General features: G+C 52.6%; 1 protein-coding gene and 1 non-coding gene across 3 annotated transcripts in view; both read left to right on the top strand.

Moving 5' to 3' along the window:
* The window catches only part of Rab11fip4 (RAB11 family interacting protein 4), a 106,665-nt gene continuing 87,365 nt past the window's right edge, over positions 1-19,300 (top strand). For both annotated transcript variants that reach the window (XM_075991432.1, XM_075991431.1), the window contains exon 1: positions 1-291. In XM_075991432.1, coding sequence (XP_075847547.1) covers positions 133-291 — 159 coding nt within the window. In that variant the 5' untranslated portion in view covers positions 1-132. The remainder of the gene's footprint in view (positions 292-19,300) is intronic.
* On the top strand, positions 3,914-4,016 carry LOC142832009 (U6 spliceosomal RNA). Its single transcript, XR_012907108.1, has one exon. It is a non-coding gene; the product is annotated as a U6 spliceosomal RNA (small nuclear RNA).

The raw sequence follows: 19,300 nt of genomic DNA, 5'->3' as shown, positions 1-19,300 counted from the left end.
GGCGCGCGGCAGACACGAGCGGCTGACACGAGCGGCCGCCGCTGGCGGAGGCTGCGCGCCGCAGACCCGGGAGGTGCGAGCGCGATGGCGGCGGCGGCAGCGCGGGGCTCGGGCTAGCTGCGGGCGGCGCGGATGGCGGGCGGCGCGGGCTGGGCGGGCGCCCCCGCGGCTCTGCTGCGCTCCGTGCGCCGCCTGCGCGAAGTCTTCGAGGTGTGCGGCCGCGACCCCGACGGCTTTCTACGCGTGGAGCGCGTCGCGGCGCTCGGCCTGCGCTTCGGCCAAGGCGAGGAGGTAAGGAGCTCGCGCGCGCGTCCCCATGCTGGGGGAACCGCAGGGACCCCGTGCTGTCACACCCCGGGCCTGTGCGTCACATGGCACGCTCGCGGTGACCGGCCTGTGCACCTGCCCTTCCCTCCGGGCCATCCCCAATCAGAGGAGCTCTTAAATCTAGCCTCTGGACACCCCATCCCACACAAATCAAGTCGCAGGGGTATGTGTGCACCGCACCAGGCCTAGGGGTGACAGAGACAAGCAAGGGTGATCTGCAGCCTCTGGTCCTTAGCCGCACCTACCCAACCTAGAACAGAAGGAGATATCTGCTTGGGGCCACCCTGGATTCTGGCCCAGTTCCTAGTGACCTCCCACTCAAGCTAGATGGGCAGGCCCGACTGGCAGCGGGCTGTGCTGCCTGCAGTGGGCCAGCCAGGACCACGCTGGGGAGTGGTTAGCTGAGCCTCTGGTGTGGGTGTAAGGTCGCATGGGTGGCACAGAGCAGAACTGTGGGCGCTGTTAGTCTGTCTAGAATGGCAGGATCTGAACTGCCAGTGTGTGATGAATAACTGGCCATTGGGCTAGTGTCCGTGACTGAGGGGAGGACAAGGCACTGTGTGCATGCAGCCCCGCCGTGGTCAGCATCTCCTGGATTCAGAAGCCCCTGCTGAGCTGTGGGTTTCCAAGGCCATCTGAGACCTCAGGCCCTATGTGGGGAGCTTAGGACCTTGGTCTCCAGTGAGTACTAGGTGGCTCTGTTCTCAGGACAGGTCAGAATGGCATTTTAGAACATGGGAGGGAGGAGCTGGGCTGGTGCCTTCTTGTCACCTGACAAGTGTAAGGTAATAACAAACCCTTTCTAGGTAGCTGGGCACTGGCTAGAACCTGGGAATCCCCAAGAGCAGAAGGTGGAGGAGGGAGGCAGGTGTGGGTCCCCCATCCCAGGAAGCCCATTCTCTACCTTTCCCTGCTTTCCTCGGGGCATTTGCCGCTGCTACCTCCGCTTTTCTTGTACAGAGGTTAGCAGAATCTCTCTTCTTGGCCATCATCTCCCACTGGAGCAGGCTGAGCATCCCCTAACACAGGAGGCCGCAGGCTGAGCATCTCCCTAGCACAGGAGGCCGCAGACTGTGCAGTCCCTAGCGCAGGAGACCACAGGGTGTGTAGCCCCTAGCACAGGAGGCCACAGGCTGAGCATCCCTTAACGCAGGAGGCCACGTGCTGAGCAACCCTAGCACAGGAGGCTGCAGACTGTGCAGTCCCTAGCACAGGAGGCTTCAGGTTGCTGGTGTGGAACCTCCTCCTTGCTTTGGCTGGAATCTGGAATTCCAGAATCAGAGACCCTCAGATATAGGAATGGCCTCACTGCAATCTCTGGCAGTCGGCCAAAGCCCTGTAACCATATCCCCAGGCTGGACAGACCCCTCCTGTCCTTAGATCCTCCTCCCTCTATACTTCAGAAAGAAACCTACTTGTCACTTACTCATCGTGTTTCTGCATGGGGACTCACCTGGGTTTCCCTTCTGCACTGTAGCCTTTAACTATCTGCCCTGTGCCTTCTTACGCTGAAGCCATTTCCAGCTCCAGCCCATGCAGCGGAGGCCAGGTTTCCGCCGATGTCACTGATGCGTTGTCTGACTGTTTTCCTAGCACTGGCAGGGCTGGACCTGGTCAGTCCACACTCTGGGGAGGGACTGCCTTTCCAGTGTTTCTGCACACTCTACTCACACCAGGTTTTTTGCTGCTAAAACCTCAGGGATCTGTTTGAAAACTTCAGCCTAGGCAGAGCTCCTCCACCCTGGGGCTGGCCAGTGATTCCCTTTCTTACTAAGTTATGTGGACAGTCGAAAATAGATCGGTTATAGTCCTGTCCCCCAGGGAGGTGACACTCTGGTCACCTCCTTCACGAGCTACTCCTGTGCTTAGATGTAGCTTTCTCCATGAAATGAGGTCATACTGCACCATGTATTCTAACCTAGCCCCTCCCTCAAGTGATCCTCACATAAACTATCATATTTATTATGCAGACCCTTTCCACGTTTCTCTATTTAGCCCCCAAATGTCCACTTCTGACTTTTTTTAAAGCTCATTCTCTCTCCAGGACTGTGTAGTGCATCTGATCCACGTGACTCTGGCCCAGTCCCCTCCTGGGTCCAGACTTTAAAAGCGTCAGGCCTATTGTCTCTCATTATTTCCTTAAATCTAAGCCTGTGGCTCTTCCCTCTTTCCTGCTCAGCTTCATCTTGCTTGCTCCTAAGCTCCTCCATCCTCACTGCTGCCAGAGGCAGCTCTAGCTGTCTGTGCGCGAATCCTCCCGCAAGGGGCAAGAGAGAATGCCGGGACGCAGGGCAGGACCACGGACAGGGCCTGGGCTCCGAGGGGCTGTTCTGCGGTTCTGCAATCTCCATACGGAGGACCCGTGGAAAACACAGTTTACCACACATCAAATTCTCAAATACACTGAAGCACTGCTCCTCAAAATAGGGTTCCTTCCAAAGTGCTGTGGGCTCAGACTGTTTCGATCGTGTTTGCTTACACATCTGCCTGTGACATTGATTCCCAACCCATTGGTGCGTGAGAGACAATGATTGATCATTTGTTAGACATGAGGGTCACTGTCTACATTTTACTAACTGCGCTGGCTACCAGGGAGATCAGGATCAAACACAGTAGGTTTGAGAGTATGAAACAAATACCCATGAGAGCATCCGTAAGTAGATGAATTAATAATGCAGAAGTCTCCCATACAGGAGAACGGGAGGAGCTGATGTCCTCGGGTGGTAGAGTGCTTTGCTGTCATGTGTGAACCCTGGATTTGATTCTCAGAGCTACATTCAAAAACAAAACAAAAACAAAAGAATGGATATGGCTGCTTAAGATTGGACCAGTCAAAATCCCGCCATGGGGTGCGGGGGAACTCCCAAGGCCCCAGACCTCCATAAACGTTTATAGGCAGTTAATAGTACCTATGGGGGAGGGCTCATGAGGACTCTCTCTCTCGCTCTAAAGATCTGTAGACAGTTGATGGCTGCTGGGGGAAGAGGAGCCGTTTTCTTTAAAGATGTAGCCACTGGTAAGGAGGCCTCTCACCCGTGTTCCTGTAAGCAACCCTGGTGGAATTCATTGCATAATCAAGATGAGAAACAGGGGTGGGGAGGACATGCAGGAGGGGAAAGGTGGTTCATTGGGAAGAGGATGGTTAGTGGGAGGAGGGCAAGAGGTTCGTGGAGGATAACGTGATGGAAATACATCCGGTACATGTACCAGAATGTCATAACCAATCTCATCATGACGTATACCAGTACAGGTTAATAGAACAAAAATATAGAGGCAGACATGGCATCACACACCTGTAACCCTAGCACTTGGGAGGCAGAGGCAGGAGGATCAGACATTCAAGGTTGGGGCTGGGAAGTTGGCTCAGCAGGTACAAGCTTGCTACAGAAGCCTGGTGGCCTGAGTTCAGTCCCCCGGATCCCACAGTGGAAGGAAAGAGATGTGAATCCTGAAGGTAGTCCTCTGAGTGCCACGTGTGTGTCCACACACACATCATGAGAAAGAGAAACTCAAGGCCATCCTTGGTTACATAGGCAATTCGTGGCCAGCCTGGGATAATGAGACCCTGTCTCCAAAGGGGAAAAAGGTGCTCGCTCTGGCAGCACATATACTAAAATTGGAACGATCCAAAGATTAGCATGGCTCCTGTGCAAGGATGAACGCAAATTCATGAAGTGTTCCATATTTAAAGTAAATAAACAAACATATAATTTGTGTGCGATAATTCCTCATCGCTGAGGGGAAGCTTGACTCCCCACCCTGGGAATGAGCTATGCCTTGACTTCCTAGGAATCCGGCAGGATAAGAGGGGAAAGGGCAACTTGATAGGGAGAAACCTGGCAAATACCACCCCAGAAGGTCACCAAGGTCAATGCCAACCCTCACTGTGAAGGGACAAGAGAACTCCACTCAGCTCACAACTGTGGTGGTGTGATTGTTCTAAGAGAAACAGCAGACAACCCCACACACACCACCTGAGGACATCCTACCAGGTTCTCACCAGAGCTCCTTAACATGGCCAAGGGGAGTGAAGGGTGTCTAATTGTGTCATCCTGCATGAGTCCTGGACAAGAAGAGGACACTAGTTAAACAGTCAGGAGGTCTGAAGTATGGGCTTCATTGATCATGTCGTGTGTCTACCAGATGGGCCTCCTGTGGTCCCCTGATTTGATAACCTAAGATCTTGGTGCCACCCTGAGGTCTCTGTCAATGATATGATTGTTCCCAGGACACAGGCTGTAGATCAGGAGGAAGCACTCAGCCTTCCTGCCCCTGTCTCACTTGCTGGGATCTCTGCAGGATGTGTGAAGCTGCAATAAAGAAGAATTTGATTTTCCAGACTTCCAAAGCAGCAAGAGGTACCCTCGGAGGGTGTAGTGGGTAGGGGACCCTGAAGTGAGCAGGCTTCCATGCAGTCCCCTGGATCTCTGGTCTGTGGGATGGAAGTTTACCACATACTGCAGGGGTGCAGAGCGGTCTTCAGGCCCAGCCTAGCGATTAGGCCCAGGAGCTCTCCCCAGCACAGAAGCAGAGGAGGAGAAAGGAGATGGGGCTGTGGAAAGAGATGGAAAGAGGGGTCTTCACCTGGGGATGCAGCACTGAAATCCAGCTGGGCCAGGTTAATCCTGTGGCCTGCCCAGGTCTGGTGGCTCCACAGGAACACCCCAGCTGTCTCTTCCGTCTTCTACCCATTCATCGTTTCCTGTACCTGCGTGTCTGCTTTGCGGGTTCGTCCACCCACCTAGCCACCTGCCAGCAATTCCTCCATTCCTTCTTCATTGTGTGCTCACCCGCTGTCTCAGGCAGGGTTTCTGTTGCTCTGATGAAACACCACGACCAAAGCGTCTTGGGGAGGAAAGGGGTTACTGGGCTTACACTTCCTTATCATTGTTCATCACTGAAGGAAGTCTGGACAGGAACTCAAACAGGGCAGGAACCTGGAGGCAGGAGCTGATGCAGAGCCTATGGAGGGGTGTTGCTTACTGACTTGCTCTCCATGGCTTGCTCAGCCTTTTTTCTTATAAAACCCAGGACCACCAGCCCAGGATGGCACCATCTACAATGGACGGGGCCCTCACCCATCAATCATTAATTAAGAAAATGCCTTACACGTTTCTGTAAAGCCTGATCTTTACATTGTATTTATTTTATGTGCATTGGTGTTCTAATGTGTGTCTATGTGAGGGTGTCAGATCTCCTGAAACTGGAGTTACAGAGTTGTGAGCTACCATGTGAGTGTTGGGACTTGAACTCTGGGTCCTCTGAAAGAACAGCCAGTGGCTCCTAACTGCTGAGCCATCTCTCCAGCCTGGAGGCATTTTCTTTTCTTTTTTCTTTTTTTGGAGGCATTTTCTTAACTGAGATTTTTTTCCTCTCAGATGGCTTTAGCTATGTTAAGTTGACATGAAACTGTCCAGCCACCCACCCTTCTCTAGCCATCTGACTGTCCATTCATCCCCCCACTGAACTCCAATCCAGTGTTTGCTGCTGGAGTACATCAGGACAAGTACAGACTCGGGGCGGGACTGGCATTTCCATGGGGTGCCGAGTGGTTGGTTGTGTGTAGGAAAGTCACAGGAAGGGCAAGGAGAGTGAGAACTCAGACCCGAACAGGGGCAGATGGTGACCAGAGGGACAAAACAGGACTGCCTGGTTCTTATGTTAGAAGGACAGCAACATCCCAGCACATGTTGTCCTGGCCAGCATGAACTATTTTTGTAATTTCTCACGTCTACAGGCTGTTAGTGGTGGTAGGACTGGAGTCTTCCTGACAGGAGCTGCAGCCTGGATTAAAAAGAATCCAAGGGTGCTTGTTAGGGCCGTCAGACCCATCTGCCTCTCTGTAAAGTAAGTTCACAGAGCTGAAGAGATGGCCTAGTGATCGCTGCTCTTGCAGAAGACTTGGTTTGGTTCCCAGGACTCCATGGCAGCTCACAGCCAGCCTGTAACTCCAGTTCCTGGGGATCCAGCGCCCTCTTCTTGGCCTTCCTGAGCACTAAACTCCACTAGCTACGCAGGTAAACATTCATACGTGTAAAATTTTTTGTTGCTTTTCATGTGTATAGGTGTTTTGCCTGTGTTCATATCTGTGTACCACGTATGTGCCTGGTGCCCAAGAAGGACAGAAGGGGTATGAGATTCCTGGAACTGGAGTTATAGATGGTTATGAGCTGCCATGTGGGGCAGGGAATTGAACTCAGGTGCTCTTAACTGCTGAGCCATCTCTCCAGCCCAGATTTTTGTTTGTTTGTGTGTTTGAGACAAGGTTTCTCTGTGAAACCCTGGCTGTCCTGGAACTCATACTGTAGACTAGGCTAGCCTCAGATGCAGAGATCCACCTGCCTCTGTCTCCTGAATGCTGGAATTAAAGGAATACGCCACCACCGCCCAGCTTAAAATTTTTAAATCATCTTTCAAAAAGGATTCATAAACTGGAGGTCAAGGCCATTCTTTGAGGGTTTGTTTCTTCTCTGCTTCTCCTGTCCCTTTCTATATGGTACTTTCTACTGCAGGCTCCCCTGCGCAAGAGCAGAGTTCTTTCAGCCTCCACTGGTGGTTTCTATGGACAGAAAGACTAAGGAACGGACACATTCATCCTTCAGCAGCCAGAAGATCTGGGAGCTGAAGTGACTTGGGCAGGACCCACAGTGAACACAGGTCCTTCTGGTTCCAAAGCTGCCTTCTTACTGGTGCAAGAGCTGGTGTCATAGGCTCTCGGAGGTGGGGGATGGGAGAAACCGCAGCAGAGGGTTCATTGGCTTTCCGAGGCTAGAGTGGCCGGGTAGGAGGCAGGACTGAGCGGAAATAGCGTGGGATCTGTGACCCCTGTTGGAGTGCCGCAGTCAAAAGGGAAGACAAGAAGCTGGCTCAGGGGCCCACAGGATTTGAGGCTTGGGGTTGGGGAGGCTGCCAGTAGCCACACCCTGTTCTGTTTCCGTGGGCCAGAGGAGGTTTTCTCAAGGTGCTCAGCATTCTGCCTTCCCACGAGCTCACTCCTCAGTAGACAGTCTGTTCCGTGTATCCCACCTGCATATTAGTGCTAGCCAATTGGCTGTGCCTTGGGCTGGGGAGGCCGCTGGCTACAGGCATCTCCCCGACTGTGGTACTCCAAGAAGTTACTCTGCGGTCTGCCCCCTTGTGCAGTGGGACTGCTGGCTGCAATGCTTGCTGGGTCCTTAACACTGCGCTGGCACACGGTGAGAGCGCAAGTGACTGATGGGCAGGGTGTCCATTTCCCTTCCCACATGTCGTTTCTAGAGCCTCCTCCGTGTCACACTGGTGCCTACAGGATCCACAGATGAACAGGTCATTCCTGACCTTAGAGAGCTCCCTAACGGGGCAGGAAGGCTAGGGGAGGAACCTGGGTGGGTTTTTTGTTTGTTTGTTTGTTTGTTTGTTTTCGGGGGTGAGTTGGTGGCTTTTTTTAACTTTTGTGTGTGAGTGTGATTTTTATTGACAGTTTGTACTTGGAAATGTTGATGGAGAACAGCGTGACGCTTCTGTACATACATGTATTGTGGAATAAGCAAATCAAGCCATTAACCTACTTCCTCCCGTTCTCGGCATTTCGATTTGGTGAGAACATTGAAAACCCGCTCTTGGCGTATGAAATTAGCGCAGCCACCTGGCAGGCAGTAGATGGTCAGGGCCTAGTCCTCCTGTCTAACCAGACCATTTTCTGACCCCTTCACCCAGTAATCCCTTTTGCTGGTGTAAGCCGATGAGCTGGGTCCTGGCATGGTGGAGTCCCAGGGCTCAGCCCTCCCGAGATGACAGCCTCCAGAGGATGGAAGGAAGGTGGGGGACACTAGGGCCTATGTCTGTTCCCACTGGCTGAGCCTCCTTTGGCCCTGCTCACTGTCCCAGGGATTGGACTGTGGTGTGGGTGTCTCGGAGCCCCTGACCCCAGCTGCACACTGTCAGCCATTCCCCCCCTCCACCATCAGGATTGAACCCAGGGCCTTCAGCGTGCCAAGCAAAAGCAGTGACATTGAGCTACACCCTCAGCCCTAAATTTTCATTTTTAACTGCTGCTGTGGCTGTTGTTACTGTGTGTGTGTGTGTGTGTGTGTGTGTGTGTGTGTGTGTGTGTGTGTACATGCCCGCGTGTGCATTCGTGCACTGCTGAGAACTTGGTCTACTACTGAGCTGTCCCCACCCTGTCTTCGGAGGTTTGCCCCTCACCCCTCTCCTACCCAAAGCTCATGGATTCTTCCCTTTCTGACAGGCTGTTATCCAGGTCACTGTTCTTGATGCTCAAGGGTTTCCTTTGCTTTGTTTTAGTGTAGAATCATAACATTTTGATGTTTTTATTTGATATAATCTTTTCTAATTTATGGTGCTAAGGCTGGAACCCATGGCATTTACCACAGACCCACATCCTAGCCCATCACTGCCTTGCTTTCATTGTTGTTTTGTTTGAGACAGGGTCTCATGTGACCCAACTGGCCTCAGACTGCAGCCAAGGATGACTTTGTCCTTCCAGTCTTCCTTTCTACACCTCCCAAGTGCTGGGATTACTGGCATGGGCCACAGATTCTGTTTAGGTGCTGTGGGCTGAACCCAGGGCTTTTGTATGCTAGGTGACAATCTACCAAATAAATCACACAGTTAGCCCCTCATTTCCCCTCCCCACTTTTGGGGGGGTTTGAGACAGGGTTTCTCTATGTGGCCTTGGCTATTCTAGAACCACTCTGTAGACCATGCTGGTCTCAAACTCACAGATATCTACCTGCTGGGGTTAAAGGCGTGCACCACCACCACCCAACTCTCATCAGTCTCTTTAAAAGAACTCCCTGAGGCTGGAATTATATCTCAGTAGTGTGTTTGCTAGCCTGTATGATACCTGGGGTGTGACCCCCAGCACCACAAAGATGATAGTGGATGGATGGAGAGAGAGAGAGAGAAAGAGAGAGGGGTGGGGGAGGGCTCTGACATTCTCTAACATTTATGGGATTTATGTTTATTTATAGACAAAGTCATGCTGTGTTGTTCAGGCTGACCATGAACTCACAATTCTCCTGCCTCAGCCTCCTGAGTGCTGAGATTATTGGTATGCACCACACTCCTGTTTCCATTAATATGTTTTAAAGTACATAGCTCTGTTTCAGGGTCTTTAATAAATATTACTTTTAACCCACTAACTTAGACAAAAAATATTAAAAATTAGTATCTAGGAATTATACTATTTTTTTTTTGTTTTTTTGAGACAAGGTTTCTCTGTAGCTTTGGAGCCTGTCCTGGAACTAGCTCTTGTAGACCAGGCTGGCCTTGAACTCACAGAGATCCGCCTGCCTCTGCCTCCCAAGTGTTGAGATTAAATGCATGCGCCACCACCGCCCGGCTGTGTTTATTTGTTTTTAAATTAATTTATTTTTCCTTTTTATGTGTATGGGTGTTTTACAGGCATGTCTATTCACCATGCACACATAGCGCCTATAGAGTCCAGAAGAGGGCATCGGATCACCTGGGAGTTACAGGTGGTGTGAGCCACCATGTGGGTGCTGGGAATTGAACCCAGGACCTCTGGAAGAACAGCCAGTGCTTTTAACTGCTGAGCCATCTCTCCAGCCCCCATTGCTTGTTTACTTGTTGTTTTTGAGACAGGGTCTTGCTATGTATTCCTGATGGCCTCAGACTCACAGAGCCCCACCTACCTGTCCAATAAGTGCTGGGGTTAACGGCGTTTGCCACCACATCTGGCCCCTTATTGGAGCAGGCTTTCTTTGGGGCCGCCAACCAGCTCCCAAATCATGACACGGAAACCTATTATTAGTTATGAATGCTCGACTTTAGCTTAGGCCCATCCCACCAGCTCTTGTAACTTATTTTAGCCTGTTTCTTTTCATCTATGCTTTGCCTCGGGGCTTTTTACCTTTCATTCTGTGTGTCCTACTCCTTGTCTGGCTGGCTGCTGCCTAGTTGTCTGTCTGTCTGTCTGTCTGGCTGGCTGTCTGGCTGGCTGTCTGGCTGACTGGCTGTCTGGCTGGCTGTATTGCTGACTGGCTGACTGGCTGTCTGGCTGGCTGTATTGCTGACTGGCTGACTGGCTGGCTGGCTGGCTGGCTGGCTGGCTGGCTGGCTGGCTGGCTGGCTGGCTGGCTGGCTAGCTGTCTGACTGGCTGGCTGGATGTCTGGCTGTCTGGTTGTCTGGCTGGCTGGCTGACTGACTGTCTGGCTGGCTGACTGTCTGTCTGTCTGGCTGACTGTCTGTCTGTCTGTCTGTCTGGCTGGCTGTCTGACTGGCTGGCTGGCTGGCTGACTGATTGACTGTCTGGCTGACTGACTGTCTGTCTGTCTGTCTGTCTGACTGACTGGCTGTCTGGCTGGCTGACTGATTGGCTGTCTGGCTGACTGACTGTCTGTCTGTCTGTCTGTCTGTTTGTCTGTCTGTCTGTCTGACTGACTGGCTGACTGGCTGTCTGGCTGACTGACTGGCTGGCTGTCTGGCTGGCTGACTGGCTGGCCCTGGGCATCTCCCTCTTTTTCTCTCTCATTCTCCCTCTCTCTCTTCTCTCTTCTACTTATTCTCTCTGCCTGCCAGCCCTGCCTAGCCCTCTATTGCCTACCTATTGACTGTTTAACTTTTTATTAGACCAATCAGGTGCCTTAGACAGGCAGAGCAACACGTCTTTACATGGTTAAACAAATGCAGCGCAGATAAATACAACACATCTTTGCCTAGTTAAACAAATATTCCACAACACACCTATTATTACTATTATTATTATTTAGTTATATGTTACTGGCATTTAGGAATATAGTTTATTTTTGCCAGTTTGTCTCCTATTTCATCACTAGTATGAATTCATTTATTCTAGTCATTCTCCAGTTGATTTTTTTGGATTTTCTAGGTAAACGCGTCCTCTTCAAAGGTAGTTAGTGCCTTTCTTCTGACATGCAAGACAGGATGAGCATGGGAGACATGTCCTATGTGGCATGAGGAAGGGAGGCATGTTGGGACATTGGCCACACGGCCCCAGCCAGAGTCAGGAAAGCAGGCTAGGCTAGGGTAGGGGACTGGGTGCTGCTACCACAGTGGCAGGCAGCGTTGGGCGGGAGGTGACAGTTACGGCTGAGGTTGGGGCTGATGTAGAGGGAAGGGGGTGGCAATAAGCAGTCAGGTGTCTTAGCTGCAGATCTGTCGAGACTTCAGCACACCAAACAAGATAACCAGGATGGAAGTGCACAGCAGAATGGACAGGTTGATGCTAGGCTTGGGTGTCAGGCTCTAGCCTTGGGTACAGAGTTGGCTGGCATCCAGAGCAGCCGTGGAGCCCAGATAGCTCCTTGCCCTCTGCAGTGGTCTAGACTGTTGGTCGAGCCAGTAGGTGTGAGGGCTGGTGGGGGCCGGCGGAGTCAGGGCTTCGTCATTCTTTCCTTATCACGTGAAAAGCGGGGTGAACCTGAGAGACGGCTCAGCAGGTAGACATTGCATGCCGGCCCCAGAGCCCAAGTTTGATCCCTGGATTGTACAAGGTGGCAGGAGAGAGTTGACCTCTGACCTCTGCATCTACATTCATACACACGTACACTTTTTTACTGAGGTGACTATAACTTATCACCATTAAATGTCATGTTGGTAGTTGGCTTCTCCTGCCCTGGCCTTTTTTGGTTTTATGGAAGAGCAGAAAGCTCACTGTGGTAAATGACTTCTCAACAGCTACTAAATGGTTTTTTGCCGCAATTGCCGTTTTTCAGTTGACGCAGAGTTGGTAAGTCTGGAGTGGGGACATGTGTTTGTGTTTTCAGTGTTTGACTGGTGATGGCAGTGGGATCTGCAGTTCAGGGCGATCTTTGAATGTGTGTGCAGTCCCAGACCAGAAAGAGTGACATAAGACCTTTTCTCAAACAAAACAAAACCAACCAAACTAAAACAAACAAGAAAGCAAAGAGGAAAGAGTTCTCTGAAAGCGCTCGTCTCTGCTCCCGCACCTGAAGTTGGGGTTTGCCGGCCAGATGTGAGGTCCTGGCCTGGGAGCCCGCAGGGCTCTGTGGCCCACACTCCCTAAGCAGGGAATTATTTCCGTTGGTCGCTCTCTGTGAGACCGAGCACTGTGTGTACCAAGGGTATGGCCAGCATTAGTGAACACCTGAGTGAGTGATTAGACAAAGTGCCGGGGCCAGCCCAGAGACTGCCTGCTCGGTTTGGTCCTGTCAACGTGGGGTTTACAAGCCGTCTCCTCTGCTTCCCCAGACACCAGTGAAGCTTTTGGGAGGCTGATGGCTGTTGGGGTCCATTACTTGAGGTCTGGAATTGGAGAGACCACAGTGGACTCTGAATTTTGCAACCTGCCGGATGTGTCCTCCAATCCGTTAGCCTTGTCTGTGACGTGGGGCTCCCCTCGCAGATGTGGGGTGGCCACTGTGCACGTGAGCGAAAGACTGAGGACCACGCGCTTGGCACAGGACAGGAGTGACATGTCCTAAGCCCCTTGTTCTGGGAGTGTAACTGTGGACACCATGGCCTTAGGCACTTTTAGAAGGGGCAGTAACACAGGATGGACTCAGACCCTTGGGGATGGGCCACAGTGGCATTGCTTCTACAGATGCCAGCCATGTGACCCAAGGCCACGGCGATGGTGGCGGTGGCGGTGGTGGCGGTGGCGGCGGTGGTGGCAGTGGTGGTAATGTGGCGGTGGTGGTGGTGGTGGTGGTGGTGGCAGTGGTGGTAATGTGGCGGTGGTGGCAGTGGTGGTGGTGGTGGTGGTAATGTGGCGGTGGTCGTGGTGGTGGTAATGTGGCGGTGGTCGTGGTGGTGGTGGTAATGTGGCGGTGGTGGTGGTGGTGGTGGTGGTAATGTGGCGGTGGTCGTGGTGGTGGTGGTGGTAATGTGGCGGTGGTCGTGGTGGTGGTGGTAATGTGGCGGTGGTGGTGGTGGTGGTGGTGGTAATGTGGCGGTGGTCGTGGTGGTGGTGGTGGTAATGTGGCGGTGGTCGTGGTGGTGGTGGTAATGTGGCGGTGGTGGTGGTGGTGGTGGTGGTGGTGGCAGTGGTGGTAATGTGGCGGTGGTGGCAGTGGTGGTGGTGGTGGTGGTGGCAGTGGTGGCGGTGGTGGCGGTGGTGGCAGCGGTGGCGGTGGTGGCGGTGGCGGTGGTGGCGGAGGCAGCGGTGGCGGTGGTGGCAGTGGCGGCGGTGGCGGAGGCGGTGGTGGCGGTGGTGGCAGTGGCGGCGGCGTTGGTGGAGGCGGTGGAGGCGGCGGCGGCGGCGGCGGCGGCGGCGGCGGCGGCGGCGGCGGCGGCGGTGGCGGCGGCCGTGGTGGTGGTGGTGATGGTGGTGGTGGTGGTGATGGTGGTGGCGGCGGCGGCGGCGGCGGCCGCGGCAGCGGTGGTGGCGGTGATCGTGGTGGTGGCGGTGGTGGCGGTGGTGGCGGCGGCGATGGTGGTGGCGGTGGTGGTAATGTGGCGGTGGCATGCGGGTACAGGGTAGGGTGAATTGGTGGTATCACATAGAATGGTGGTGCTGCCACTCAGCATGGCAGGTGCACAGTAAATTGAATGGTGGTGTCACGTGTCACATAGATGATACAGAGCTCTTATGAGTTCTGGCTTCACTTTCTAACAGGCTGGTGTCAATTTGCCCTTGGTGTTCTCATCAGTGGAAATGGGCCTAATAATAGAAACTGCTCCATAGACTTGTGCAGCGTGTCTGGATTGACTCAGTTCATGCTCTTAGGAGTACCAGGCTCAGAGTAACTGTTTCTGTTGCCGGCTATTATTGTGTCATTATTATCATTACTATGACTCTGGGGACCCCACTCTGGGGAGGTTGGTGTGGTGGGAGGGGCTGGTAGAGGATGCCAGTCTGCCCTGGGGGAAGAGGATAGGTGGGGTGATGGCACAGCCTTCTGTTGCTGCTGGGGCTATTTCCCTCCCCACACCTAACGGCCCTGAAATCAGCTCAGAAAACCTGAGTATGCTCAAAGACAGGGCCCTCAGAGGAGGCCAACGCTGCCGCTTCCTGCCTGGCAGAGTCCAGCAGCTGCTCAGCCCCGTTTGCTCCATTTCCTCAGGATTTACAGAGGATCTTTGAACGCATAGATTGCAGGGTTTCCCTGCTGGCTGCCAGGCTGAGCAGATCTGAGTTGGGGTTTGTAGCATAGGGCTGTGCCTTCAGAGGGCCTGGACCTCAGTGCGTACCTCTCTCCCGGCCTGGAAGTGTGTTAGAGGTGCTCCGTGGCTTTGTGTTTCCTGGTCCCTGGGACCTTGCTCTGGCCCTCCCTGCTCTGCCCCGCCTCCAGTCTTCATGCCCGCTTTGGGAGAGGAGATCTGAATTATGAATCAAGGTCTGAATCTTGTATGCAGCCTCTCACCCCATCTGGTGCTGCAGTATCTGCTGGAGAAGGGTTTGCATCTGCAGAGAGCCCTCGCTAGAACAGACCTGAGCTTTTCCTGGTCCCTAAGGAACTTCCCCAGCTGACTTCAGGGCCTCCTGCTATGGAGAAATGGTGGCAGCAACCAAGAGGCAGCTCTGGGTCCTGGCCCTGGTTCCCTGCAGCCATGCTTGGGAGTCCAGAACCACCAGCTTCTTCACTTAGGAAGTTGCTCGGTCACGGAGACCATCCAAATCTGCCCTCCTGAGATGTGTGGGTGTTGTCTGGCTGGAGCTGCCCTAGGAGTTGCTGGCAGTGGGTGATGGGCAGGTGGATTATATGTGCTCACTAAGGACTGGCAACCCCTCACCTGGATTCTGTCTCTGCTGCCACAATGGCCTGCTTAGTGTCATGTGCAAAGGAGAGCAGCTGTAAGGGGCAGTGCCCAGGATGTGGAAGGGAGAGGAAGCTCCATGAGCAGGGGCCAGGAGAAGCCAGTGTAAGGCTCTGACTAGCCTTGTGTGTCTCACGCAGACTTACTAACCTGAGAAGGCGTGCATGTGTGTGCGCATGTGCGTGTGATGTACTTGTTTATGTGGATGTGTGCACACATGTGAGTTTTTGTGCACACATGAGACCCTGCATGCTGAAACCAGAGGTCATGTTCAGTATCTTTTCTCTGTCGCTCCTCACGTGTGTGTGTGTGTGTGTGTGTGTGTGTGTGGTATATTTCTTTTTCTAAGATGATTACCAGAGCATTGTTGTTACGGAGAGAGGAGCAATAAAAGGACTGAGGGTGCGTTTCAGTTTACAGCTGGATTCTGAGCAGATTGAGTCTGCCGCGCTTCTCCGGCCCCGCTGTTCCTCCTGTTGGTGTATAGTTATAGTCAGGGCTTATGTAAAAGTGGAAGATAATTAAAGTTTTTTTTAAAGATTTATTTATTTATTTATTTATACAACTTTCTGCCTCCATGTATACCCATACGCCAGAGGAGAGCGCCAGATCTCATTACAGATGGTTTGGAGCCACCATGTGGTTGCTGGGAATTGAACTCAGGACCTCTGGAAGAGCAGACAGTGCTCTTAACCACTGAGCCATCTCTCCAGCCCCGAAGATAATTAAAATTATCGAGGTGTATTCATATACACTGTCAGCAGAATACAGCCACATCTTAAATCTCTTTACTCTTTTCCTAAAGATATTGTTTATTATTTGTGAATTTTGTGTGATGTATTTTGATATTTATCTCCCCTTCCCCAGTCCCTCCCAAACCCACTCAACTATCTGCCCTCTTTTAAATATTTTATTATTAATTTTTTTAACCCACGGAGTCCAACTTGTGCCATCCAAACACTCTTGTGTGGGGCCAGCTTCTGGAGTATCATTTACTTACGGGGGTCGCACCTTTACGGAAAGCTCCCGCTCCAGGGTCCCATCTGGTGTCTCTTGCTGGTGGCTCCTCGGCTAAGGGTGGGGCTTGTCTCCCCTCCATGTTGGGTATTTGTCTGACTTGCGCTCACGCAGGTCTTGGGCATGCTGTCACAGCCTCCGTGAGTTCATACCTGCAGCTTCCCTGTTGTGTGCAGAAAATGCTGTTTCCTCTGGTCACCCACTGCCTCTGGCTCTTACACTCTTTCCATCCCCACTTCCAAAATGACCCCTGAGCCTCAGGAGGAAGGGGTGTGACACCCATGTCCCATTTAGGGCTCAGCACTCTCCACTCTTAGTCTGTGCACCTTGACCAGTCCTGGGTCTCTGTGTTAATTGTCATTTGCTACAAAAGCTACTTCTCAGACGAGGGAGAAAGATGCGCTGACCTATGGGTGTAGCAGTGAGCCGTTAGGAGTAGGTTCAGAGGGCACAGCCTTGCCCTCATCACCTCTAACCTCCCTAGTGCCCCAAAAACCCAAGTAGCAGGCACGGATTGTACTCTCTTCTAGACTCAGCTTCAGAATTCAGGATAGGTCTATGGGTGCCAACTAGAGCTTTGTCAGTCCAAGGATGGCTGGGATTGTCATCTGCTAGGAGAAATTAGAAAGGCAGGTTTGGCCGGGTGGTGGTAGTGCACACCTTTAATCCCAGCACTCGGGAGGCAGAGGCAGGCGGATCTCTGGGTGTTTGAGGCCAGCCTGGTCTACAAGAGCTAGTTCCAGGACAGGCTTTAAAGCTACAGAGAAACCCTGTCTTGAAAAAAAAAGAAAAAGAAAAGAAAAGAAAGAAAGAAAGACAGGCAGGCTCAAGAGGGCTGGGAATGTGGCTCAGCTGGCAGACGGCCAGACTAGCGTACACCAAGCCCTGTCTTTGATCCCCAGCATGGCATGAAGCCAGGCATGAGTGGTGCATGGTGGCATTACCCAGCACTCCACAGGTAGACACAAGACAAGGAGTTCAAGGCCACCCTTTGGCTACCTGAGAGCCTTCCTCAAAAAGGGGGGGCAGAAATGCAGTCTGAGGCCACGGCCTTGCGGAGTGGGGGCCTCCACCCAGCCCAGAGGCCCAGCGTCTCTCAACCTCTGTTCTGTTGGCAGCTCGGAATGGAGGTTTCCATGTCTTCCCTGCCCACAGACAGACTAGGATTGGTGCTTGTGCCTTTGAGCCGTCACCCATCCCTGTGCCTTGTACCCAGCTGCCCGCACCCTGTGGCCCTCATAGCACACGTGGAGCCTGGTGGTGACTGGGTGACTGGGAGAAGAGGCTGTGTTTGCGGCCATGAGGACAGACAGACCTTCTCCTTCACATTCCACCTCTCCTCTCTATCCCCACACGGCCCTGGCAGCTCCTCCGGACTGTGGTAGTTCCATCATGATCTCTCTACCTCCTCCCCTCTATCATGAGTTTCCAGCACTTTCCTAGGTATAAGCCTGGGTCCCTGGGCCCCTGCTAATCCCTACCCTCATCCCCACCAGAGGGGATAGGGATTTTTCTGGCCCTTCTCCATGGCCGGCCTTCCCTGTCCTCCAGGTCCTCCAGCTCCCAAAGTGACTGCTGGATCCTCAGCTGACTGGTACCGCTAGAACCTGCCTAAGCTACTGTCCACCCTCCCATGTCTTCTTGTTCTACCCACTTTTTTCTCTGACCCCCTGGCATTGCCCATAGCCGCAAATTTGTGTCCATCCTTTAGGTCCAGCACAGCCACCTCAACTGGTTGTCCCCATGTGAAGTCCCCAGCCCTCTGGACTCTGCTTCAAGTTCCTGCTGTCAGGATTCAGGAACCATCTCTTCTTAAGGGTTACATTATGGTGGCTTCTGTCTTATTTACCCCTGAAATACTGTGAGTCTTCCCTTTTAAAAGAACTGCTTTGCCACTGCCACCGCCACCCTGCTTGAGTTTTAAGATGATCCACTTCCGTTTTTAAATTCAGCCGGTTGAAAAGGCTTGTGTAGAAGCGGGGGATTAGCCACCGGCATGTGGAGAGAGCTCTGCAGAGAGCGGCTCCATGGCCTGGGCAGTTCTGCTTCTCTGGAGCCCGCATAGTTCTAAATTCCAGCCTATAATGAGGTGGAATCTGTCGTTCTGAGGGTGAGTCATTTGTCTTTGCTCACACAGCTGGTGAACAGAAGGGGGGGGGGGATTCCAGCCCAGCTCTGTCTACCACAGAGACCAGGAATGACATATGGCCCAGACATGTGGGAGTGTGATCAGTCACCTAGATGCTTTTATGCTCTCCCAGAGACTGTTTTTATTTTACTCATAATGTACAGCAGGACATCCGGCCTTTCCCTGGGAGCTTCCTGGGAGCTCGTCATTCTCCCCCATGGGGCTGAAGAAATGTTTGCTGAAGGCAGGGACGGAGGACAGATACATGGAGAGGCAGTCCACTTCAGGGGCCACCACATTCCTGTCGTGGTCATACTATTCAGACACTAAACAAAGCCCTCGTGGGTGGCCAGAGGGACTTCCACTGTAGCAATTCAGATAGATGGAGGGGCTGCTGGTGACACCTGGACATCGCAGAGTCTTGAAAAGGCTGTAGCTGTGGCTTAGATGAGGCTGCACTGCCCAGGACGGGGTAGCCAGGGTGCCGGGTTTGGGCCATCGTACCAGGTCTCCTTTTTTGATATCTGATCCAGTCATAGATGTCTCAGTACTCCATGGTCCCTCTTTACTGTGCTCTAAATACCTTAACTCATGAAATTTCCTTCTGTCCCCATCTTCTTATCCAGCAGGTCCTTGGTGTGTGTGTGTGTGTGTGTGTGTGTGTGTGTGTGTGTGTGTGTGTGTGTGTGTATGGGGTTGTGCACACACGAGTGTGCAGGCACCAGATCCTGTGCCTATGCAAGAGGCCAGAAGAGGATGACAGACAGATAGCCTACTCTGTTACTCTTCCTTATTCCTTTGAGACAGGGTCTCTCACTGAACCTAGCTCTAGGCTGGTTGCCAGCAAGCCCCAGTGATCTCCCAACTCCATCCCCCACAGCACTGGGGGTGCACATAAAAGCCATACCCAGCTTTTTACAGCACATTTGTTAGGCCCAAGCTCGGGTTCTCATGCATATCCAGCAGGTGCTCTTACCCACTGAGCCATCTCTTCAGCTCAAAGAGAGTTCTTCATTAGGGACCCTCAGCTTTAGGAACCCCAAGCCCCATACATGTTTCAAATGCTGAGAAAAGGGCCTGCATGCCTGCATGTATGTATGCATGGATATGCATATGTATGTTTG

The sequence above is a fragment of the Microtus pennsylvanicus genome, chromosome 11 (assembly GCF_037038515.1).
Source record: "Microtus pennsylvanicus isolate mMicPen1 chromosome 11, mMicPen1.hap1, whole genome shotgun sequence".
Lineage (NCBI taxonomy): Eukaryota > Metazoa > Chordata > Mammalia > Rodentia > Cricetidae > Microtus > Microtus pennsylvanicus.
Note: the sequence above shows the minus strand (reverse complement) of the source record. Positions and strands in the feature narration are given on the sequence as shown.